We start from the raw sequence: 25,797 nt of genomic DNA, 5'->3' as shown, positions 1-25,797 counted from the left end.
AATCTCCAATGAGACTGACTCCTTGGTATTGGCTATATCTTACATAAGGCTAAAACAGACAGTGTCCTTACACTGTAGCCTATTCCATATCACCCAGTGGTTTCTCCTGTCTGGTCTAGTGCATTGGAAACTTTCTACTACCCTTACAGTACATTTCACATTTGTGCCGGCCACTTGTTTACAAGGGCAATTGGAGAAGCAGGGAATCCAGGAGATTGGCTCAGGAAGAGGGGGTTGGGAGGGTATTTTCAGCACCGGAATTCCGTGGGTTATTCCTGGATATATATCGCAGGACACAGATCGTCTCAAGATGGTAACCCACCTGCCCATAGGCCTCTGATCTAGTGTACTCAACCGACACGAAAGGTCATGTGAATTTAGCCTCAAGCTAGGGATATGACAGCCTTTTTGAAGTTTTGAGTTATTGTGGATGGATATGAAAATGTCCCCCACCCCTAAAAAAAAGTATGTGTTTTGGTTATTAGTTTTGTAGGAGGAGGTGACGCTGAAACTCTCATTGTGCAGAGAGAACAAGCTTTGTGTCTGTCGTGGAGTTGAAGACAGACATAACTATCACTCAAACCAAAGCTCATTGTCACTGGCGGTCGGTGCTGTTTAAGATGAGGGAGGACATTTATTATTTCATTTGCATGGAATTTTTTCTATTACAGCATATTGGATGGCTGTCATTCACATTCCATTCACCCAGTTCAACGTAACAGCGATAGGTTAAGGCTACTACATGATATTCAAATTTTCCCTATACCCATCATGAGGTTGCTACAACCTAGCCTATGAATTAAAGTTTACAACGTAGGTCGAGACAGACAGTGACACATTCAATTCCGCCTTGCACACTTTTGCCTGCATCTAGCTGATCTAGGATGTAATCATTATTCCAACAGTTGCAAACAAGAGTTTCTATTGGACAAATTCAGGTATGTTTATCCCTGTTTCGTTCCATTTGCTTCCATTTAAGAAATGTTTTTCAACAGAATTGGTGGAATGAATACACCCCTGATCACACGTAAACACAGTTCACTTTCATAGCAGCCGCGTTGTATTCCTTCTCGCATCTGTGCACTCTCCTCCTCTCACCTTTTCCCTTCGCGTGTGGACTTTAATGCACAATACATCCACTTTATTTGAGCAGGCAAAAAAACTTTCCAAGCCGAACCATATCATAACCGCTACACACAGCCTACATCGTCGTCACCATATTCACTAAAGTAACGTCATAGTCAACATAGTTAATAGAATTAACACGTTAGTAAACCCGCAACAATCATGCAGTAACGTTACAGTGTACAGTCAGTAAGGAGTGACAATAAATTAGTAAAACCAAAAGCTTACCGTGACTTGGAAGTGTTCCAGTGTTGTGTCTGATAGTCATAGCCAGCTAGCTAACATAGCATCCCTCTGTTTGAGCAGGGTGTTTGAGTAGGCTAAACTAGCTAGCTGCATTTGCTAGCTAAGTAAGTGAAACTGAAAGTGAACAAAAAGGACAATCTCTCTATCTCTCTTGCTTCTCCTTCATTTTGGAAGAAATGAATTTGCTCAAAACTATTCAACTATTGTCTTTCTCTCTTTTTGAATGAACTACTCACCACATTTTATGTGCTACGGTGCTAGCTAGCTGTAGATTATGCTTTCAGTACTAGATTCCTTCTGTGATTCGGTGGACATAATTTCAGTTAATTCCGCAAGAGATCTGATAGGTTGGAGGACGTCCTCCGGAAGTTGTCTTAGTTACTGTGTAAGGGGGTGGGAACCATAAGCCTCCTAGGTTTTGTATTGAAGTCAATGTATGCAGAGGAGAACGGAAGCTAGCTGTCCTCCGGCTGCACCATGGTGCTACCCTACAGAGTACTGTAGACCTTCATTGCAAAAAGTGTGTTTTAATCAATTATTTGGTGCCATTTGAATATATTTAGTATAGTTTTATCTAAAAAGGCTAACTTTTTAAATGTTTTACTATTCTTATTTTTATGAAATTTACTGAGGAGGATGGGCCTCCCATTCCTCCTCCGAGAAGCCTCCACTGCTCAGTGTTGGGTAGATGCTTGCCCTCTGAACTATGTATTATAAGTGGTGAGGGATGGGGACACGCCCAAGAGATTGCATGTAAACATGCAACATTAGACATCCATTTCCGACCGCAACCAGCTCCTTACATAAGCAGGACAACAGGTGTCAGTGGTAGTTTGACAGCATTTAGCTCGACTGAAGAGAAGCTTGGTGCTTGGCTTGCTCGATATCATTTCATCGAAACAACTTCCTCTTTTATGTGTGTGTCTGTCTCTCTGTGTTGCATGTGTCGCCTTTGGCCCGTAGCGTGTAAAGCTTTGACCTCAGCACCCCTGCATTGTATTACTGGAGTTGTGTGGGCACCATCACATGGGCTATATTTGCAGTGCCATGCCTTTGTACCAATGTTGTCTATAGATGTCCCAGACCTGGCCAACAGGATGTGATGGTGAGCCCAGAATGCTGCTTTAATCAGAGTCCATGCTTGCTTCCCCATGCTTATGTGCAGATGGTTTAGGCTTTTGCGTCTGGGGCTGCTCACCCCCACAATAATTATCGGAGCACCCCAAAATGTTTGCTCCGCCCATCAGTGACTCCGCCTTTGCTGGATGGGCGTGCTTTGGCGAGCATCCCGTCTCTTAGCGTTGTGCATGAGCTTGCAACGCAATGCTTAATTTCTGGCTTTTTTAATTGAATTATTCCTTTTTTTGGCTGCATGTTGAAGACTGGCCAGCACTTCCACACACAGTTCAGCACAGTTTCTGTAGTTTCTAGTTTCATAAGCTGCCACTATCCCTTTCCAGGACATTCAGAGCTGCATATACACAGTCAGTACAGATCTAGAATGACTGTGCAATATGTGAAGATGTTGGCTTGGTATGAGTAGGCCCAGCCTGGGTAAAGGGATATTGCTTTAGTGGGAATGGAGTGTAACCGGTGACTAACTGCCGGTTGTTTCTCAACCAGGGCGTCCTGGGTCGAGGGGAAAGAGAGGTCGCAATGGGGATCCAGGTAGGTTTACAGTACTGTACCTGCCCTCCACTGTCCATTAGACACCTATAGGCCTGTAACACAAAACAGGTGAAGAAACATCATAAACACACTAAATTCAATGAAATCAGCAATCTCCTCTCACATGTTACGCTGACAATGACCTTATTTGAGAAAGCAATATAATAAGTGTGTGTATGTGTTTTCTGAGGAATATATTGTGGCGAGGATATTGGTGAATGTTCCACCAGATTGAGTTTAGTGTTTTGATTCTGCATTGTGATGAAGTGAAAGCAAAACGTGTCAGCCAGGAACGCGATCACCGCCCATTCTGGTGTAACCAAACATCTCCTGTGGGTTTTACCCACTCAGGTTTGAAATTCCTTGCACCTAGATTTACTATAGCCGAGGGTAGCGTCCAAAATAGTCAGCAGAAGTTGAGAAAGAATCCTCCTCAAATACTAGAAGAAAAGCCTCACAAAAAACAGGAAAGAATAATGCAGCCCCCAAAGGGAAAGTTTTGTCACCCCTGACCAGATCATCTGTTATTCCTGGATGTTATTGCTCATGTCAGACTGATCTCAGGCCTGTAGGAGAGGCCAGACAGTCTGCACTCCCTCTGTCCGTTTGGAGAGTCATTTGGGTAAGGGCGGCTACCTCTTTTAGAGGTGTTTGTCTTATGTCTGTGACAGCTTCTTGCAGTATAATAAGTCAGGTTTAAGAGTGACCTTTAGACTCTGGCCTCCTTCATTACAGTGTGGCTCCATGTCAGGGTTCTCAGGATCCTGAGCCCCAGGATTCTGTCTCCTCCTCACTGAACAGAATACTTGTCGGGCTCCAGACCATTTAACAGACAAACCATCATGTGCCTACTTCCATTCCCATTTTTTCACAGTGTTTTTAATGCAAACAGTCTGGAAAACCCTCATTGTCCTATTTTTTTCTTCCAGTTCAGGCATTTATTTTACTCATACAATCCTTAACTAGGACCAGACAAATATGCCATTGAGAAGATAATGCTGGTGATTTGATGTGACGTTAAAGGGAAGGGATTTGTCATCAATGATTTTCCTCACTGTTCTGTGATTGATGTGACGCCATCTTTTGTGACCCTGTCTTGATTTTGCAGTAATTGATACTGTCTGGTGACTGAGGTCTATCTGATTAGCCTTCTGAAAGGTCAGAGGGGGGCGTGGTCACAATGTAAGAAATATACCTGCTCCTAGGCTGTGATTTATAGTGGAACATTGCCTCTGTACCTGCCATGTTTTTCTGATGAGAGTTTTAAAGGTTTATGTAACCGATCAGGCGGGGCTCATGGAGTACAATGTAGGAGTAAAATAAAATGTTAATTCAGGGAAGTATTTTCAAAGAGCCAGTTTCTAGGATTTCGAGTAAGCATGGTGAGAAGAGAAACTCCATTGAAAGTGCTTTTTATTCCAGGAGAAAGGAAGTCTGTGGAGATGTCTCTCCGCAATGGAAAAAGTCAATGCAATGAGTAGTGCATTAATCTTAACTGGGTGTGGAGGAAGCTCTTGAGGAGCGACGCCAGTTTGGCGTTGGGCTCAGGCTACAGGCTGTGTAGTGTCATTTGGCATCTTCCTGGCACCAGTTTCCCTTTCTCCATCCCTGATCTCATCAATCCAGGAATTGGTAGGCAGACTATTTCCAACACTGCCAGGGAGGGGAAATGTCTCAAGGCTAGGAATGACCATCTTATGGGAGGGCTGAGAGCGATTTTGGAGTCGGGCTCCCAAAATGAATATTTTGATTTATGCACCAATTTTCTTGATGTGACACATGGAAAATATGACCTGCCTATATGTGCACAGGTCCCGTATCCAGAAAGAGTCTCAGAGTAGGAGTGCTGATCTAGGATCAGTTTTGCATATTAGATCATAATGAATAAGATTGTTCTACGCTGCTTCTACTCTGAGACGCTTTGTGGATACAGTACTCCCTTCTATGCCTTTTAAAGGTGGTTAGACAAAGAGTTTGGAAGAGCTCGTTTTCTCACTGGTCTAATGAAGTCTTCCTTACCTTCACGGGGCTGGATGAGACATCCACCTTTTGTTATTTGTGTTTTGTAGATGGAATTGGCGAAAACACCTTCTCATAATTGAATAGGCATGTTTGAGTCATGATATTTACTATTCTATAAATCAGTCAATGGCAGGATGGGTTTTTAGGGTGAGGCATTGTACCGCTCCAGAACAAATCCAAAAGCAGACAGCCACTGTAAACTGAACTTCGGAACACTTGAAACACTTTCCAATTCACATTGACTTAACTCAATTTGATCAATGTTTTTCTATACTGAATGACTAATTGAATCTTTCTCCCTCTCTTTTGCAGGACCCCCTGTAAGTAGACCTGATGCCTTGTGTGACCATGCAGAGAGTGGTAAAGTGACTGTTTTTGTGTTTGGGAGTGTTTGTACCATGGATAAGTCCTTGAACGTCCAGTGAAATCTCTGTTTGATAGCACCCCCCCCCCCCCCCCCCATCTTACATGGATGCACCCTTTTGGTGTTGCTGTGCGGTGTGTTTGCAGAGAGCTTGTAAAGAGTGGTGACATGATGATTTTCAAAGCATATCATTGAGCATATCAAGGCAACTATTTAAACGTGGTCATTATAGTTGCTCCTTCTAGCATTGTTTGTGGGGTGGAAAAACTTTGCGTTCGTAAGTTAATCAGTTATCCTTATTCAAATATACATGTGAAGTCTCTCTTCCTTTTAGTGCACGGTAATTACATTATCAGGACTGCTAAGCATTTCACTGGTTCGGCTCAGTGAAATATCAAGTGGACTTGACATTATGAATAGCATTGGGGATGTTATTAGGCCTTTAACTATGTCACTCCTTGGAAAATATGAATCATAGGACCACTGAGGAGTCTTTAACGGTGCTTATGAAGTCAGGAGCCCAGGCGTGTTTTCCACTCCCAAACTCCTCCATCATGCCTCTATTTGAAAAACTCAAAGAAGCTTTCCGATGTCTGAGAGCACGTCTTCCCTGTCTCCCCTGTATCCTGCCAATACTCAGGGATCCTTAGCCATGTCAGCCTTAGCATAGCATCTCAGAGCTAACCTTCTGGTTCTGTGGGAGGGCAGTATGGAACACCTTGGGCAGGGCGTTAAAATTGGGCACAGCTGCGACCTGGTGCTAAGAGAGGGTGAAGGTCGTGGCCTAGCTTCGGGCCATGGCAGTGATTGATCAGTCAGCAGCAGCCAGGCAGGGATGGACATCCAGACCAGGGCCAGGTATAGCCAGAGACAGCCAGGGAGGCCAGGGAGGAGTGGGTTTGTGGGTTCCGGAAGAAGACACTCCTATCAGGTTGGCTGCGTTGCACACTTGATGAAAAGTTAATGGTTAGCTATTACATAATGACGAAGTTGATAGCATGAGGATATACAGTAGATGCACATTTCACTGGGTAGGCATTGCTGTCACTTATACTTTCATTACGTGAACAAAGGAAGGAACCTTTCCAAATTATTTAGTGGAAGTTTGAGTTCTGGTTGGAATCGTTTTGGAAGTTAAGTGCCATTATGTACTTTTGTGTTAAACCTTTCCACTTGAAATGCATTAGCTATTCATACTATTACATAAAGAAGCACTTACACTACATGACCAAAAGTATGTGGACACCTGCTTGTCGAACATCTCATTCCAAAATCATGGGCATTATTATGGAGTTGGTCCCCCCTTTGCTGGTACAACAGCCTCCACTCTTCTGGGAAGGCTTTCCACTAGATGTTGGAACATTGCTGCGTGGACTTGCTTCCATTCAGCCATGAGCATTAGTGAGGTCGGGCGCTGATGCTGGGTGATTAGGCTTAGCTCGCAGTCTGCATTCCAATTCCAATTCCAATTCATCCCAAAGGTGTTCAATGGGGTTGAGGTTAGGGCTCTGTGCAGTCGAGTCAAGTTCTTCCACACCAATCTCAACAAACCATTTGTGTATGGACCTCACTTTGTGCACAGGGGCATTGTCATGCTGAAACAGGAAAGGGCCTTCCCCAAACTGTTTCCACAAAGTTGGAAGCACAGAATTGTCTAGAATCCTGTAGTGTTAAAATTTCCCTTCACTGGATCTAAGGGGGAGAGGAAGGGGGATGAATGAGCCAATTGGAAGCTGGGGATGATTAGGTGGACATGATGGTATGAGGGCCATATTGGGAATTTAGCCAGGACACCAGGGTTAACACCCCTACTCTTATGATAAGTGCCATGGGATCTTTTAGAGAACACAGAGAGTCTGGACACCCGTTTAACATCCCATCCGATAGACGGCACCGTACACAGGGCAATGTCCCCAATCATTGCCCTGGGGCAATGGGATATTTTTTTAGACCAGAGGAAAGAGTACCTCCTGTCTGGCCCCCCAACACCACTTCCAGCAGCATCTGATCTCCCATCCAGGGACCAACCAGGACTAACCCTGCTTAGCTTCAGAGGAAAGCAAGCATCAGGATGCACGGTGGTATGCTGCTGGCCTAGTTCAAACCATGAAAAACAGCCCCAGACCATTATTCCTCCTCCACCAAAATGCACAGTTGGCACTATGCATTCGGGCAGGTAGCGTTCTTCGGGCGTCCGAAAAAACCCAGGTTAATCCGTCGGACTGCCAAATGGTGACGCGTGATTCATCACTCCAGTGAACGCTTTTCCACGGCTCCAGAGTCCAATGGCGGCGTGCTTTACACCACTCCAGCCGACGCTTGCCATTGTGCATGGTGATCTTAGGCTTGTGTGTGGCTTCTCGGCCATGGAAACCCATTTCATGAAGCTCCCGACGAACAGTTCTTGTGCTTACGTTGCTTACAGAGGCAGTTTGGAACTCGATAGTTGAGTGTTGCAACTGAGGACAGATGATTTTTACACACTACGTGCTTCAGCACTCGGCAGTCCCATTCTGTGAGCTTGTGTGGCCTACCACTTCGCGGCTGAGCCATTGTTGCTCCTAGATGTTTCCACTTCACAATAACATCACTTACAGTTGACCGGGACAGCTATAGCAGGGCAGAAATTTGATGAACTGACTTGTTGGAAAGGTGGCATCCTATGACGGCGCCACATTGAAAGCCGAATCCACTAATTTGAAGGGGTGTCCACATACTTTTGTATATATAGTGTAGCTATACACGAGAGCCAGAATTGCGCAGGTCTCCTGGAACTTACCCTGCAAGTGAACTTTCACATAAGGAATAGCACTGTGAATTTTTTTTATCAAGTTAAGTTTTATACCACTGCTTAGATATGAAAAGGGTATTTTAAGAAATGTCCTCTGTGTTTGATTAATCGCCTCAGCTTTTCTTAACACGCTCATCCATATTGTGGCCTTTGACAATTGAGCGAGGAGTTGAGGACAGACAATTTGTATAAATAATCTTAGCCTCTATTCAAATTGGGATGTTATGCTTACACAATTACCCATGTGATTGCAACTGTAAAACGACATGAAATTGGTGCTTTCCTGTTCCCCGAAACCGAGGGCTTTGGTCCTTTTAAAAACATAATAGTCTATAATTTTTCATAGGTCACATCACAGGGGCTTGGCCTCCTGCCCTCCCTGTGGCTGTGTGTGTTTAACACACTCTAAAACAATCAGCGTTGATGGGAAACACCGTTAGACTTAAATGAAACTAAACAGCTTAAAAGCTCTCCAAGCTCCACCGTTCTCAAGCTCAGATTCAGGTTCAGCATTGCTCAACACACACAGTTGACCACTATAAAGTGTACATTTGTCTGAGAATAACATATTGTTGAAATTGAATTGCTAACAGACCTGTTTTTCAGACACGTTTTTTAGCCTTTTCTGGCAGCCTTATGGTTAGATAACAATCAGCTTCAGATCGACAGTAAATCCTGCTGCTGCCAGTGTCTGAGGGAAGTAATGAAGTCCAAACCTCTCTCCCACACCTCAACCCTCACTACTAAGGTTACAGAGAGGCCCCAGGGGCCACGGAAGCCCCTAGCGGAGGCCCTCTCATTCGTCCACTAGCACCCGGCCCAAATGGGAGCCACATGTGCCAGGTTACAGCATAATTCCAATGAGAGGTTTCTTCCGGAGGTAGGGCACCCCTGACCCCTGCAGACGGCCCCTAGAGGCCCTGTAGCAGGCAAGCAGACAGACACCCATGTGCAGTGTGTTCTCACTCAGTACCTGGCCCTGCACCTCACCTCAGCTCTGCCCCAGACCTCCAGGACCATGCAAGGTGCTCCACAGAAGCACCAATCATTAGGCTTTCTAACAGCAGCCACTTGATTCACTCCCCAGATCTATAAAATGTTGCTTAACTAAAGAAGATTAAATAACATTCTGAGAGGAGATGGGGCGTGTGATAGCATATCTTCCCTTTAGGATTTTCGATGGATTGTTGATGCAAGATGAATGACTTCCTGTCTGGAACGGTTGGCCAATAGTGGCCCACACACTCAGTATAGGAAGCAGACACAGCCATGACTCTTGTTGGCTTTTCAGGGAAGAATAGAGTCAAAATGTCAGTCTGTAAGCCCTAGAACTCCTCCATAGAGATGACATACTCCTCTGTGGACAAACAATGGCCAGTGGCTTTGGGAAATGTCAAGGGTTCCTGTTCCGTCCGACCAGTAATTAGTGCTGTGTCCTTTGCTGAAACAACACAGACATAAGGGCTATTGATTTATGTTTCCGTAGCTCACTGAAAACAAAACACACAATATTGGAGGAAATGTTCCTTTGGCAACATTGAACGCTGTATCGGACATCCTTATGGCTTTTGTTGGTTGTTCAAGACGCTAAGCCTAAGGGGAATTTTTTTTCTTCCATTCAACTTAGCCACCAGCTGAATAAAGAACGTACATAGATGAATCCATGGCATGCCTTCTTACAAGACCTGTCTTGGCATGCATTTACATGCTGATTGAAATGCATTGATTTTATGGTATGTTCTTTAATGTTGATGAGAATCTACAGTATATTATAGATAAGGAATACCTTAAACTTCAACTGCTATGGTTTATGATTCATTCTCAACTTAAATAAGCATGTTATCAGCTCTTTAACCTGTTCAACTCTTTAAATGATGCATGATATTGTATACTACCCTCATAAAGTACAATTCAGTTAAAAAAGTCCTACAAACACATGCTTAGTACTGTTAGAAAGTTAAGAAATGTGGGATTCTGATAACGGTGTCAGACACACTGTGACTATTACCGAGCCTGAGATATAGCAGCCTCAATTGTTACATTTTGGAGAATAAGAGATTTGAAAATCTAGGTTTGACATAAAATATGTCACCAATTACTGTTCGAAAAGGATGTAGCTTTCAAATGATATGTCACTTTCTATTTTCTGACTATTTTTTTGAGGGGGGCGGGGGGTTTAACTCACCGTACCCGATACTTTGAACAAAACAACTGCTCAGATTTAAACAGGTTCAAATCAATTAGGTCTATCAAACCAAATGAAATGATGTATTGTTTGATTTGTTTCTTATTTTGTGGTGGAATGGTGTGTTTTGTTTTCTTTTATGGCTGCTTGTTATAACTGAACCTGCCAAAATACAATGAGCACTGAAAAACACATTTTTTAAATAGAGTATTAGATCAAATCCAAATACTCTGCAATGAGAAAGTTAAATAATGACATAATACTGTAGAAAACTGTCCCAAAACAATTGTCTTTTTTGACCATTTTATTCTGGCCTGGATCAGTGTGATGTGAACTTTTTCTGTAATAATGTCAAGTTCACTTTCTATTTTGTATCCATTTCTCTCACCCCTTTTCAGGGTCCACCCGGACGATCAGGCTTTCCGGTAACTGTCTTTTAACTGTCTGTCTTTCGTTCTGTCTGTGTGTTTTGAGATCTCTCTGATCGCTCTAGTGAGAAGTTGTTTTTGTCCCAGGATAATATCCAAATTCAATGTATGATCATTGGAAAACACACATAGAGGACAATCAACCCAGGAGTTTGATGACTTCAAATGAATCCATCTGTATTTACTGTGATTGACAACTTCTCAGCTAAGATACCTCGGAGATATCTGCTCAACAGAGGGACTGAGTGCATTATATGCACAGTTTATACACTCCTTTGTGTGAGTTTGAATACTTTGTAGACATACAATGCATTCAATAAGATTTGCAGTTGTCTTTACTTATACTACATTTAGATTGGACATATAATTTGCATTGAAAAGGTTATGCCCCTTTTCATGAACAGCCCATTAGAAACCCAATTGTATAAGAATGAGAGACCTCCACAGAGCGTCCCAGACATAAGTACTGTAGTTTTGGTATCACCTCAGACCCTCTTTTGCCTAGCTCTTTGCTTACTGTGTCCCTGTCAGCTTCCTGGTTACCCAGCTCTAACATGACTAACTCCCAACCAGCCAAATCCACATGGTCTCCATCATAGCATGGCAACAGGAGGCCATCTTAGATCTGACCTTTGACCCAGCTACCAGCTCCAACCTGTGAACCCTTCTCAGTCCTTTCAGGCTCACTGGTGAAACAGGCCCATAAAACAGTCTGAAGTTGAATAGACGGCTCACAGGACGAGCTTTTCAAGGGAGATTAGCTGACAGGTTTTGTCAAAGTTCAGATGTGATCCCTTCCAGGTTTTTTGATTGATGATGCTGTCAAAGAACTGGTCATTATATCAGAAGTGCTCTCTCCTCTTCTTGGGAAGGATGTGGTTTTGGAGAGGGAACTTGTCTGCATTCGAATCAGTCATTTCTCCCCTTTTTCCATAGTGTTGTATGTCAGATTTGAGCTTTGAACAAAAGCGCAAAACCACCTTGTGTGATGTATGAACTCTAAGCGCTTTTTCCTTTTGTGATTAATCAAAGGACGTGAGCTCCATACAGTCCTGTCACAATTACACTTCACTTTTTTTTCTACTTGGAGCCTGCTGTATATTCATGTGATCTATTAGCACATTTCACAATATCTTCACATAATTATCACATTAAGATGCTTGTTTACTATCATAATACTTTGAAACCCTATACATCCTCCTTCAGTCACGCCTCATCTAAAGTAATGCAGGGGTCTGAGTTGTGTGCATGTTGAAGCAGAAGCCGTGCTAGCGGTGGTGAGGGGAGCCGTTATGACTGCGGTCAGTCTGGAGACTGAGAGTGTGCTGGTCTCTAGGCTATAGTCCAGCTGAGTCTCATTACTCTTGCTAAAGGAAAAGTCCACACAAAAACTATCTTTTCATTAGTCCATTGTTGGTATAGTTCCAGAATGTTTTGCTTGTCAGAAATCAAGTTTTCAAGATATATGATTTTCAAAATACAGAAATCCCCCCGTATGTTGCATTTTGCATCATCTGATGCTGCGTTTTGCGTCATATGATGCAAAATACATCATACGGGGATGATTTCTGTATTTTGAAAGTTACATACTGTATCTTGAAAACTTGATTGCTGACAAGCAAAAAAATTTGGGACTATGTCAACAATGGACTAATGAAACAAATACCAAAAGATAGTTTTTGGGTGTATTTTTCCTTTAATACACCTGAGAGGCCTCCACACTGCACCACTGAGGCCCTGTGTAAATCCTCCTGTCCTGCATTCTGACTGTACTGTGTGAGTGGGTGTAGGGGGAGGTGTGTGTGTGTTCGGAGGGGGTTCAGCAGTGTGGTCAGGGACCACTGAATTTGAGACTGCCGCAGCCCCAGCAACTCTATATCCCAAACTGGGAGTGACAGGCGCTGCAGGGGGAGAGAGAGATAGGGAACAGGGGGTGGTGTGTGGAGAGAAAGTGGTCGTTTCAACTCTTATCTTTATTTAGGGCAAAAGACTTCAACAATAGAAGGAACACACATTGAGTAATAGAGTGGGAAGCGTTCAGATTTCTGTCTGAGATTTCTCGGAATGCTGCCTAGCACAATAACTGACTTGGCCCTGTGCGGGATAGAGGTTAGAGAGCCGGCTGTTCCTCTGATGCTCGGAAATCAACAGTTTGAGGGAAAGCACCGTTAAGTGACCATAGGAAATGGTTTGTCTCACTTTTGCTCGTTCTGCTCCTTATAAAGGCATTATACTGAATATGGGGGAATTTTGAGCAGTTATGATATTGCACGGCCGTGTCTTGAATCAGGACCTTGGACAGGGCATATAGAGCACTGCCTTAAATCAGCATATTTCTAGAGACCTGATAGCAATGCTCTAGTATGGGGATCATTGTTTTTAATCACAGCGAGCTGTAGCTGTTTGTTTTTGTGTAATTAGACCACTCTCTTTATTTCCTCAAAATAGCCACCACCTTTTTAAGGAGTGGGACACACTGAAAGATAGTCAGCTTGATATTGATGAACACCCATGTTAGGTTATTAATTAGGTCCATACTATACTGGGGGGGGGGGGGGGGGGGCGGGGGGGGAGTGGAAGTTCAACCCAGGCCTCTCCACCCAACACCCCTCACAGATTCAGGTATCCAGCACATGTTGCGTTGTGATGACTTATGGGCTGGCCCCAACCTGGAACTTGTTTCCGTAACACGTCATCGGAGTGAGTCGTCAAAAAGCTGTCATCGCCAGCCTACTCCAGGATGCCTGTCATGGGAGTGAGAGGGCGAGTTGCTCCTATTAAGAGGCTTTAGGAATGAACACCTTTGCATAATAAATCATTTCAGCGCGTCCAGAGTTTATGGTAATTTAGAAGAGTGTGAACAAAGGTTATGCGCGGCAGATGGACAAGAGCATGACCTGGGGGAGGAAGGTCATTATGGACTGTCACGTCCACTGGTGATGTTTACAGTGTTGCAAACAAAACAAATTGCTGTTAAACCCAATGTGTCCCAAATTAGACATGATACAGTATTAATGACTTCCACCCAGATGTCTTATAACCCTCTATGGGCGAAATAAGAAAACGGGGCAATATGTTCCAGCAATTTATTTAATTATACATGAGGAACTAGAGTTCTTTAGTTGTCACATAGGGAATGTCACTGTTAGTTGTGGTCAGCTGGCAAATCTAATCTCTGACAAGTATCTGATGTGTAAGTATTAGGTGAATCTAATACAGTATATTAGGTAGTTATGACATAATGTTTACCTTTTTGAAACATTTGTTTCAAATAATCCCTGATGAGGCTTGTTCTCTGACCACCATTTGTTCTCTGCTGCACTGACTTCTTTCAAGGCCTGGCATACTGTAGCTAGCCATGGGCCTTGAGGGAACCTACACTTCTGGGCATGGCTGCATCAAAACTGCTCATCCTACCATCATGTTTAGGAATAGTTCCACAGCTCCACAGAGGCTTGACTTTATCAGAGTTGGCCTACAAAGCCCGACCGTCTGCCATCAACTTCAACACAAATACATACTGTAATCTGTGTTTGCTGGAAACAGCATAATATTACATTTTGAGGGCATGACAGAATGAAAGCTCATTGTAAGTTAACCTGTTGGCTGTGATTGTAGTAGTGCTGGAGCGTCTCATAATTGTTTACCCCTTTTCCTCTTGACTTTGCGTTGCTTATTAGGGTGACAAAGGAACAATGGGAATTCCTGGAAGATTGGTGAGTGACATGAGAATGTGCAACCGAGTAGTGTGTAGAAACAAAGGGACTTTGACCAAATAGAGGACGCTTGAGTAATCACTTGAGTAGCATGTCTTCAACATTTTAAAGAAAAGACTGAAGAGAAATGGCACCAATGTTCAGGTTATGACCAGATAAAGATTTTTCTGACATTCTTTGTTAATTCATATATTGTTTAATATATGCATATGTAATTATTGTGAAGTTTAGTACGGCCCATTGCAGAATGCAACCTTTGGTGCCCCTTCATAAATGATAAAAACTGATAAATGAGGAATGGGTTTGGTATAGTTTGACATAGCTAAAGATACAGTGCATTCGGAAAGTATTCCCCTGTAACGTTGTTACGTGTTGTTACGTGTTGTTACGTTGTTACGTGTTGTTACGTGTTGTTACGTTGTTACGTTACAGCCTTATTCTAAAAAGGATTAAATCATTTCCCCCCCTCATCAATCTACACACAATACCCCATAATGACAAAGCAAAAACAATTTTTTAGAATTTTTTGCAAAACTTTACTCAGTACTTTGTTGAAGCACCTTTGGCAGAGATTACAGCCTCGAGTGTTCTTGGGTATGACACTACAAGCTTGGCACATCTGTATTTGGGGAGTTTCTCCCATTCTTCTCTGCAGATCTTCTCAAGCTCTGTCAGGTTGGATTTGGAGCGTTGCTGCAAGGATCTCTCTGTACTTTGCTCCATTCATCTTTGCCTCGATCCTGACTAGTCTCCCAGTCCCTGCAGCTGAAAAACATCCCCACAGCATGATGCTGCCACCAACATGCTTCACCGTAGGGATAGTGCCAGGTTTCCTCCAGACGTGACGCTTGGCATTCAGGCCAAAGAGTTCAATCTTGGTTTCATCAGACCAGAGAATCTTTTTTTCTCATGATCTGAGAGTCCTTTAAGTGCCTTTTGGCAAACTCCAAGTGGGATGTCATGTGTCTTTTACTGAGGAGTGGCATCTGTCTGGCCACTCTACCATAAAGGCCTGATTGGTGGAGTGCTGCAGAGATGGTTGTCCTCCCATCTCCTCAGAGGAACTTTGGAGTTCTGTCAGAGTGACCATTGAGTTGTTGTTCACCTCCCTGACCAAGGCCCTTCTCCCCCGACTGCTCAGTTTGGCCGGGTGGCCAGCTCTAGGAATAGTGTTGGTGGTTCCAAACTTCTTCCATTTAAGAATGATGGAGGCCACTGTGTTCTTGGGGACCATTAATGCTGCAGAACTTTTTTGGTACCCTTCCCCAGGTCTGTGCCTCGACACAATCCTGTCTCAGAGCTCAATTTCGGTTCTCATAGCAAAGGGTTTGAACACATATGTAAAAAAGGTATTTCTGTTTAAAAAATATATATAAATATGCCAAAAATGGTGGTCATTATGGTGTATTGTTTGTAGATTGAGGATGATTTTTTTTGTGTTTAATCCATTTTAGAATAAGGCTTAAAGGTAACAAAATATGTAAAAAGGGAAGGGGTCAGAATACTTTCCAAATGCACTGCATGTACAGTAGTTGTACTGTAACTTGGCATGTTTGCATGATGCTGACAATTCAACTTCACAAACAAGGCTCTTATATACAGTAATGGCATTTATAAGTTGCTCATATCACCTAATATTTGCACTTATAGTGTGTGTGGACGTGACCTGCTTTTAAAGCGTCATGTCATAAATGCCTATGACTGCCTTTAAAGCCATTTAACAGACATTGTATCATGTTAATGGAGCTGATATTGTTACAGTAGTTGCATACAAACATGCCAAATCACTGAAAAGTCTTAGAAATATCAAAAAGGCCCCGATCGGAAAATCATCCATTATTCCATTACTCGCCCCTCCCCTCCCACCCTCTTTCACACTTGTAGCTTTCAATTTTTTCATTAATTTATTAGAACACAATGATTTTGTTTTAGGCCAATTGTTTATCAGACATTTTTTATTTTATTTTTATTTTAGAAACAACTTCCCCATATTTAAAATCTGTTTCTTTTTTTGGCTTGATACTGAATATATTCACATGTTTTTGTGATTCCATGTGTATTTTGTAGTTTTCAGAACACCTTTAGGGAAATGTTCAAATCAAATGCTACTTGTTTACCGGATTTGGAATTGCCTGGAGACTTTACATGCACACATTCTTTATTTAAAGATGAGGAAAACAGGTTGCGCTGACATGTTGCACGCACACTTTTAGTTTTCTCATTTATTTAGATGTGTGTATTTTGGATATGGCCATATTTCAAGGCAATTCTACCACCGCAACATATAGATAGATACCAGCATCTCGGCTCTCTCTGTTTTGCTCAGTCATCATACTGGAAGTGAATTTTCACAAATCCGACTCCGGTTTGTGGGCTTGAAATTCTGGCATTAAAAACACTCCCTCCTTCCCCAACCTGGGGCGTTCTACAGTGTCGCTCCAACTGTGAGGCCCATGCAGAGTACACAATATTTCACACAGTGTAGAGGAGTTAAACTACTTTGTGGTCCTCAAGCGCCTCCTCAAAGGAAGTCCTTTTTTCTGGCCTATCCCTCGCTCCCAGGCTCACTGCCTCTCCCCTCCCTTCACTCACTACTACTTCTGTGAGAATGTACGTCTCGACACCAGACAGCTCCCCGTGGCCCTAGACTTCAGCCCAGCCCAGCCTCCTCTCCCCACCCCCCATTCCCTTCCCTTCCTCTCCCTGTGACCACTTCTGAGGCTGATGCATGCCCTGTGTCTCTCTGTGCCTGTCTAACCCCGGTTCCTCTCTCTCTGTGTCTCTCTCCTCCTTCACACTTTGCATGCGACTGTGTCGGCTGTGACTGACCAGGGGTTAAAAGGATACGCAGGGGAGAAGGTAAGTCTATAGGGACATCTGTTGGAACAGCCACCCTCCAAAGCCTGCAGGAGAGAAGGCAGGGAGAGAGGCTTCAGCAGTCTTAGTGGGTGGTGGTGCTGGTGGTGATTAAAAGCACACACTTGTTCACTGTACAGTAGTGTATGGAGGTTGTAGTTGATTTATTTCAAGGGTCCTAGGTCTGTATTTTTAAAGGGCGTTAGGGTCACATTCTGAATACCATTTCCCACCCTGGTTGGATTACCTGTGTTTTTTTCTTTCAATGAAACAGAATAGCAAAGAATTGTCACATAAGAGTCTCAGAGTTCTAACTTAAGGCTCCCTCTAGAACGTTTATGACTTTTATGGAGATCATGGTATAAGCAGATTCCACTATAGGTTTCAGAACCCGACGACTTGGAATTATATACAATGATGACAAATCTGCGTTGGTGGTGGTGCATTGCATCACCATGTCATCTTATTTCCATCTCGAAGATCTCAATATGTGTTCACTCCCTCGGATGGCCAATAGTAATCTGACCATGCGGACGTTTCCAGTCCACTAAATGGCCACAGTTGCAAAAGCGATCAGATTTATCCACAAAGCAACCGCTTTGATTCACTTTCATCAAACTTGAGGTGATTTGTGATGTGCAGAGTTGAATGTGCGGCTAGAGGAGAAACATGCGCTGCATTCTTAACTGTCGTGCTGTAGAGAGTAGCAAGCTAGCCAAACAACTCCAATATGGCTCAGCCAGTCTGCCTGCCGGCGGAGAGCCTCAGGAGTTATGGGTAGACTAATGTGACCACCAAGACGTTAAACGGAGAACCAGACAACGGCACTGGCTTTGGGAGGTCTCAACAGATCTGGGTCCAAAACAATCCAATGGCTTTCCTCATAGTTCTCTGCACCAATTGTTTTAGGAGTGTAATATTGTGGTCCATTTCCCTCTGTGTGTGGTTAACTCTGAGTGCCAGGAGAGAGGATGAGGAAACACAGGGGTTAGACAGGGAGGCTTGGCTGAAGAGCTTAATTAAATATGAAAACATCCTCTCCAGAACAGACAGAGCCAACACAAGGGGAACTGGCAAAGTCCAGCTCCGGCTGGGCAGCTTTTATATTCTTCTCTTAAAACTTTAAAACAAATGAGTTCTGTGGGTTTGGTGGTGGGTCGTAATGTATGAGGCAAGTGACTGGCAGAAATACCAGAGAAAAGGAAAACAATGATGAATTGGTTAAGCAGAGAGAGAACCACTTGGCCACTTGCGGCTGACTTTATGGGTATGGGAGGATTTCATATTGGAGGAAATTAAATCTCAAAGGCAGTCTCTGTCCTTGGTGTTTCATAGGCCTTGGCTGTAAATGTATGTATTTTTTGGGGGTGGTTTCTGGTCTTAGTCGTGATTTTGGGGCTCTTGAGGTTGACCCTTTCCAACACCAGTAATCTGACCGCTCTAGAAGGGCATACATTTTGTTACATTACAGCCGTATTCTAAAAAGGATTAAAAAGAATTTCCCCTCATCAATCTACACACTATACCCCATAATGACAAAGCAAAAACAGGTTTGTAGAAACAGCTCAAGGCTGATCAATGGAAACAGGACGCACCTGAGCTCAATTTCGAGTGTCATAGCAAAGGGTCTGAATAATTATGTAAATAAGGTATTTCAGTTTTTTATTTGTTATAAATTTGCAAACATTTCACTTTTTTTTCCTTCAGTTTGTCATTATGGGGTATTGTGTGTAGATTGATGAGGAACAAAATATATTTAATAAATAATAATGCTGTAACGTAACAAAATGTGGAAAAAGTCAAGGGGTCTAAATCCTTTCCGAATGCACTGTATGTAGATGTTAATTTGTCCAGTTTGGTGAATCTCTGTACGATGGGAGTAACTGTAGACCTCTGCACTGTAGCAAACCATTTTTCTTAGTGGTTTGCCTTTTGGCCACTGTGAGGCACAGGCACCATCAATCCATCCTCTCCAGTAGCGCTGCGAGGCGACAAACCCACCTAACCAGAGTGTGAAAACAAATTCCTCCCCTCCCCAGTAGGCATTTGTTGAGAAACGTTAAAATCACCTGCGTTTATGACGGCTGGTTGGGCTATCAAAGATGTCCCAGTGATAAGGTTTCTGGGGAGAATGCTAATTAGGGAAAGTGCTGGAAACCCGAGCAGGCCCTGTCTGGCCCCAATGGGTTCTGATATTTTGCTGGAAGGGTCCGTAGGTCTGTATGGATGGGGCTGACACTGTGCAAATCACCCACTTTGTGCCAAAGGAGCCCAGAGGGTTTCCCCATGTTTTTACAGCAGTGCTGCTGACCCACTGAGCACTGCTGTCAAGGTTTAAAGTATGGCTCTGAAATGAGAACTTTTGACTTTGCTGAAAATTTATAGAAATAAGAACACTTTTGCTCTTAGGCTTGTTTGCTTAAAATGTGGGAAAGATGAAGTGTGTGTAGGAACTAGACTTGCTATATGTGTTACAGATGGTATTTTTGAAATAATTTTCCTAATTTACCATTGTATTTATGTGGAGTGTTGTACATATTATACAGAATTTCTAAGGAGAACATCTGGTGAGCTGGCTAAGACTTTGAGAGAGGTATTATTTTGTTCCACTGTTGGTGCATCTTCTCACTGTCTGTCTATCTGTCCATAGGGAGTGCCAGGGGAGCCAGGCCTGTCCATCATTGGGCCACGAGGACCTCCTGTAAGTGTCATCACTTCTTCCTACAACTAATAATACTGTGCATGACCTGTACTGTTCACTGCTGCTTTAAGTCTTCACTTCAATGACTCATGACCTGCCACTCTGAATAAGCCTGGCATGATTGTAATGCCATGAATTTGTCAACATCAAGAGTTCTAGAATAATATATATTGTGAGCCCCATACTCATGACCACATACTGTAGCACAAATACCAGAGATTCTACGTTTGCCTGTCAGGACTTTCCAGAACAAGTTCTTGAGCTTGTCCACCACAGAGCTAATGGAGATTGAAGACTGATAATTACAGGTTGTTTGAGAGTACTTTGGCATTTTCTGAGGAAGCCAGAGCTTCGATTTGGCTGTAATCTGGATCATTCCGTGTTTCCTCAGCATGAGAAGTGAAAACATTCCTGTACCTTTTAAAGTATTCCAGACACCAGAACCCAATGGTCCCTATTGTATTAAATAATTGATGTTCGTGAGATAAAATAAGACTTTATCGTGATTCAACTCCTTTCTTCTCCATTTCTCTTATTTTTTATTAGTAGACAGACAAAAGGGTTACTGTGTTGGACCTCAGTTGTGCAATTTCCTTTTTGATTATGCTGTGAAGAATTGGACATGTTTTATTTTGAGGTTTTCTTGTTCCGCCCTGGTTTCTGGACTGCGGGGTTACAGTACCTTGTTGTAGAGCCAATAAACTGGCTACTCAGGAGGACCAGACATCTGTTTTCCCAATTGACAATTAGCTACATACCTGTGTGCCCACTACCCTGGCCGGTAATAAGGCATTTCTAATGAACACCAGGCTACAGAGGAAGTAAAGCACAGCAGGAGAGTGAAGGAGTACACAGAGAACCAGTCAAGCAAGGGTACTTAGAGGGTGATTTCCCATAGCAGGTGAGGTCGATATGAGAGACTCACTCTTGGCCTTAGGAAAGGGAGAGGGAGTGGATTTGGTGGCGAAGTCTGAAACTACTGAAACTTCAGTCTGAAACTGCCATCCTAGAAGTTGTTTTTGTGACTTCAAAATGAGCGGCGTTGTACAAAACAAACTCATTCGCGATTGGTTCGTCTGTAACCAATCGGAGTATCAAAGTTGATAACATCGTCACGTAGGCTGGTTCTGGCCCAACTCATTGGTTTCTGGGACCAATCAGAATGGTCAGAATGTGATCACATTCTACCGTAGCGTATGTTAAGATATGTTGTCCACATGTGGAATTAGCCCTCAAAGTTAAATCAAATGTGTAATCTCAGTAGCTGTATCTTTACTAAATAAAATAAAATCAAAGTTTATTTGTCGCGTACACAGATGAGCAGATGTTAAAGGCGCAGCAAAAAGCTTGCATTTCTTGCTCCAATAGTGCAGGAAATGTCTAACAGTACAATACTGAAACACAAATAATCCCAAGAAAGTAAAAAAGAACAAAAAATTAAGCAGGAACAAAAAATCAAGAAATATCAGAGTCCTGAATATAAATATGTGGTGTGTATAGACAGTATGGACAATAAATAAGTAAGAAAAAGGTATGCACAGCAGTAGATATGTAGGATGAGCTATGTCGAGAATACAAAATGTACAGTGAGCTACAAAGTATTGGAACAGTGACATATTTGTATTTGCTCTGTACTCCAGCACGTTTGATTGGGATGCAATGATGATAAGGTTAAAGTGCAGACTGTCAGCTTTAATTTGAGGGTATTTCCATCCATATTGGTTGAGCCGTTTAGAAATTACAGTGCTTTTTGTACATAGTCCCCCCATTTTTAGTTTACTGTGGATGCCACCATGATTACGGATAGTCCTGAATTAATTGTGAATAATGACGAATCAGAAACTTACATATGTCATACCCCAAAGACATGCTAACCTCTCAGCATTACAATAACATACTTTTTTGGTGGGAATGATATTTGTGCGTCTGTAACTTTCTGACTCATCATTATTCACGATTCATTCAGGACTATCCTTAGTCATGGTGGCATCCACATTAATGTAGAAGGGTTTAAAAACATATTATATTCTTATTTACAATAAAGGTGACTCCAAAATGACACAATACATTATTTACCATTCATTTCTATTGGACACAAAATAATCTGAAACACAACCAAAACAAACAGCATCCAACAAATGTGTAGAATCACAAGTTGGATGTAGTCATTGTGTGCAAGGAATATGGGACCAAATACTTAACTTTTTACTACTTTATACACATATAACTGAATTTGTCCCAATACTTTTGCTCACCTAAAATGGGGGGACTATGTGCAAAAAGTGCTGTAATTTCTAAACGGTTCACATGATATGGTTCAAAATACACGCAAATGAAAGCTGACAGTCCGCACTTTAACCTCATAGTCATTGCCTGATTTCAAATCCAAAGTTTTGAAGCATAGAGCCAAAAGAAGAGAAAATTCTTCGCTGTCCCAGAGATCAAAATAATGTTGTAGGACTGCTAATTGTATCTGTTTCTAACTACAGAAATGATTTCAGAACAATAAACATTATGTAATATTTTTAAAGTGAGCAGTGTTCAATGACTCTATGTACGTAGGACAGCAGTCTCTAAGGTGCAGAGTAGAGTACCGGGTGGTAGACGGGTAGTGATGACTGTTTAACTTAACAGTCTGATGGTCTGGAGATGGAAGCTATTTTTCAGTCTCTCGGTACCAGCTTTGATGAACCTGTACTGTCCCCGCCTTCTAGATGGTAGCATGGGGAACAGGCCGTGGATCGGGTAGCTGAGGTCCTTGATGATCTTCAAATCAAATTGTATTTTCTTGGCCTTCATGTGATGCCAGGTGCCTTAGATGTCCTAGAGGGCAGGCAGTGTGCCCCCGGTGATGCGTTAGGCTAACTGCATCACCCTCTGGAGAGCCCTGCGGTTGTGGCCGATGCAGTTGCCGTACCAGGCGGTGATACAACCCAACAGAATGCTCTCGATGGTGCAGCTGTAGAAGTTTGTGAGAGTTTGCTTGTGCAGTGTGGAGTGACCATTTCAGGTCCTCAGTGAAGTTGAATCTTTTGACCCTCTCCCCTGCGGCCCCATCAATGTGGATGGGGGCGTGCTCTCTCTGCTGTTTCCTGTAGTCCAAAATCAGCTCTTTCGTTTTGTTGAGGGAGATGTTATTTTCCTCTGCCAGGGCTCTCATGTCCTCCCTGTAGGCTGTCTCGTCGTTGTTAGTAATCAGGCCCACCACTGTTGTGTCGTCTGCAAACTTGATGATTGAGTTGGAGAAGTGCATAGCCACGCAGTCATGGGTGAACAGAGAGTACAGGAGGGAGCTGAGCACATACACTTGTGGGGCCCTGTGTTGAGGATCAGCGTAGCGGAGGTGTTGTTGCCTACCTTCATCAACTGGAGTCGGCCCATCAGATAGTCTAGGACCCAGTTGCACAGGGAGGGGTTCAGAACCGGGGCCCTGAGCTTATTGATGAGCTTGGAGGGTACTGTGGTGTTGAAGGCTGAGCTGTAGTCAATGAAAAGCACCAGGATGAATAAATAAAACTAGATGTGATAGGTTACTCTTGATAAACCAATGATGAAGTCAGTTGACCATACATACAGCTCAACACTTTTTGCAAGTTCAAGCACAGAACAACAGCAAGATTGCAAAAAAATTGTCCCATATTGTGAATTGTTTTTTTATCAGTGTTCTAGATTGTCTGTAAGGTTCATGTGCAAAGCATGTAATAAGCCATGTCCTTCACTGTCTTTCCAAAACAGACAATCCCTTTCGGAGGAAAAACATGCATAGCCTCATATAACTAGTCTGGTCTCAGACATATAATCTGTTTCATTAGGAAAGTTCACCTCTTCTTTGTAATTTTCTCCCAGTTTGTCTTTACTGCCCCCCTCTCTTTTTCTTGGGATATTGAATGGCTTCCTCTAGTCCCACAGGCCGGGTAGCATATCCACACCTAGTGCAGAATGTCTTCAACCAAGCATTTTCATGAATCATTATTGACATTTACTAATTCAGTTTGTTTGGCTTTTTCTCTTTCGCAGTCGGTCTTGATTCGATCAGAAAGCGCCATCCTTTGTTTCTTTCATTATTCTAAGACTTTTCAGTGTTGGGTTTCTCCCTCTTATTCCTTTTGTTTTGAGAGTCAGTTGGTTTTCCCTCCACAACTCCCACAGGAGGCTCTCCCGGTAGTCTGCGGTAGCACTCCCCCTGTCAAGGTCAATTACAGCTCTGCCCAAATGTATTACTATGGAAGAGAAAAATGGCACCCTCTCACGCTGACCCTCTTTCACCAGATTTTCACCTCAATCTTCCAGCAGAAAACGAATCCCTCTAACTCAACATCTATTTCTGATTCACTTTAGGGACAGCCAGGAACAAGAGGCTTCCCAGGCTTCCCGGTAAGACTTTGCAGCTTCCCCAGTCTTTAAGTCTTTATAATCTGTGTTTTAATGTTAGGTTACTATTTTGCAAGTGGAGCTTTATTATATAGTCGAAGCTCCCAAATGTCAAAACGTTAGAAGTAAGATGTTTCCTGGCTGGTAATCTCCTGTGAGCAGATTCAGCGTAAACACGAAGTTGACCAAATTACTTGAGATTTTACTTTTGGGTTAACCGAGATTCCCTGGCTGGTTAAGTGCATAAGTGCCTTGATTATTGGTCTTGTTTTATTCAAATCTACAGCCAGTCTACTGTCTCCTTTATGCCTCCTAATCAGGAATAGCACCATGTCCAATAGCAAAGCTTGCTCTTTATGTCGAGAGCTTAGGACTATACGGTTCTATCTGCAAAAAGATGGTTCTGATATAATTGGCTTTAAAGTTCCGAAGCCTCATTGGTTTGAATGGTGTCAGCAATTTTTCTGTTGTGTTATTTTGAACCTATCAACATGAATTGGGGTGTTTAGAGGACTATATAGGTAGAGAATATTGAACAGGACAAGGCTATGTCAATAACTCTATTTTGACAAAAATGCAGAACCTTGTAGTTCCAAGCTCTCTACGTTTTAACGTGCTTGTTTTTAATTTTGTGTCACGTTTAAAAACAAAACATGCTCTATTGTCCATTTTTTCTTGACCTGGAAATACCTCTCTTCCCTTCCATAAGTAGGTTCATGTCAGTGCCATGGTCTGTGTAGCCATGTGCGTTATAACTGCTTATAACCTGCGTTGAAATGTCTTCCCCTCTTTTTTGATCCTAGGGTCCGATTGGGTTGGACGGCAAGCCCGTGAGTTTCGCCCCATTTCTGACAAATGTTGAATAATTGAGTAATTGAAGTACTTTAAGAGCCTAGAATCCACCACCTTATGATGAGGTTAATTAAGTTAATAATGATTAGGGTCATTATTGTAATAAAATCTCCATTAGTATCATTATTGTTATTATAGGACGGAGGTAATAGTGTTATTTATATCTCAAAAAAGTTTCCCCAAGAAATTCAAAGAGACGGAGCTGTAGAAATCGATTTGATTCTTTTACCACATGTGTTCACTCTTTTATGCTCACACAGGGGCAGAATGGCTTGAAAGGAGACTTGGTAAGCATCATTTTACAACACAGTTCTGCAGTTCATGTGAAACAGTGTAGGCCTTTTGCAGTCTGTGGTGTAGAGATACACTCCTGTACTCCCAAAGGACACAAACACGGTCTTTATGCGTTTTGAATGCCTTACGAATGTGATCACCATAAACGTGCACGTCGGTAAATTCTGCTTAAGCACCA

The 25,797-nt window shown here is 42.7% G+C and overlaps 1 protein-coding gene across 14 annotated transcripts in view; it reads left to right on the top strand.

Annotated features, from left to right (window-relative positions):
• col13a1 (collagen, type XIII, alpha 1) overlaps nucleotides 1-25,797 on the top strand; it is a 104,870-nt gene that overhangs the window by 45,758 nt on the left and 33,315 nt on the right. For 6 of the 14 annotated variants that reach the window (XM_038960481.1, XM_038960474.1, XM_038960480.1 and 3 more), the window contains exons 3-11: nucleotides 2,995-3,039; nucleotides 5,374-5,381; nucleotides 10,800-10,826; nucleotides 14,510-14,545; nucleotides 17,378-17,404; nucleotides 20,052-20,102; nucleotides 24,441-24,476; nucleotides 25,277-25,303; nucleotides 25,586-25,612. In XM_038960481.1, the coding sequence (XP_038816409.1) occupies nucleotides 2,995-3,039; nucleotides 5,374-5,381; nucleotides 10,800-10,826; nucleotides 14,510-14,545; nucleotides 17,378-17,404; nucleotides 20,052-20,102; nucleotides 24,441-24,476; nucleotides 25,277-25,303; nucleotides 25,586-25,612 (284 nt within the window). The remainder of the gene's footprint in view (nucleotides 1-2,994; nucleotides 3,040-5,373; nucleotides 5,382-10,799; nucleotides 10,827-14,509; nucleotides 14,546-17,377; nucleotides 17,405-20,051; nucleotides 20,103-24,440; nucleotides 24,477-25,276; nucleotides 25,304-25,585; nucleotides 25,613-25,797) is intronic. The other 8 variants (XM_038960479.1, XM_038960483.1, XM_038960478.1 and 5 more) reach the window with 7 other exon arrangements.

The sequence above is a fragment of the Salvelinus namaycush genome, chromosome 22 (genome assembly GCF_016432855.1).
Source record: "Salvelinus namaycush isolate Seneca chromosome 22, SaNama_1.0, whole genome shotgun sequence".
In the NCBI taxonomy this organism is placed as follows: Eukaryota; Metazoa; Chordata; class Actinopteri; order Salmoniformes; family Salmonidae; genus Salvelinus; species Salvelinus namaycush.
Note: the sequence above shows the minus strand (reverse complement) of the source record. Positions and strands in the feature narration are given on the sequence as shown.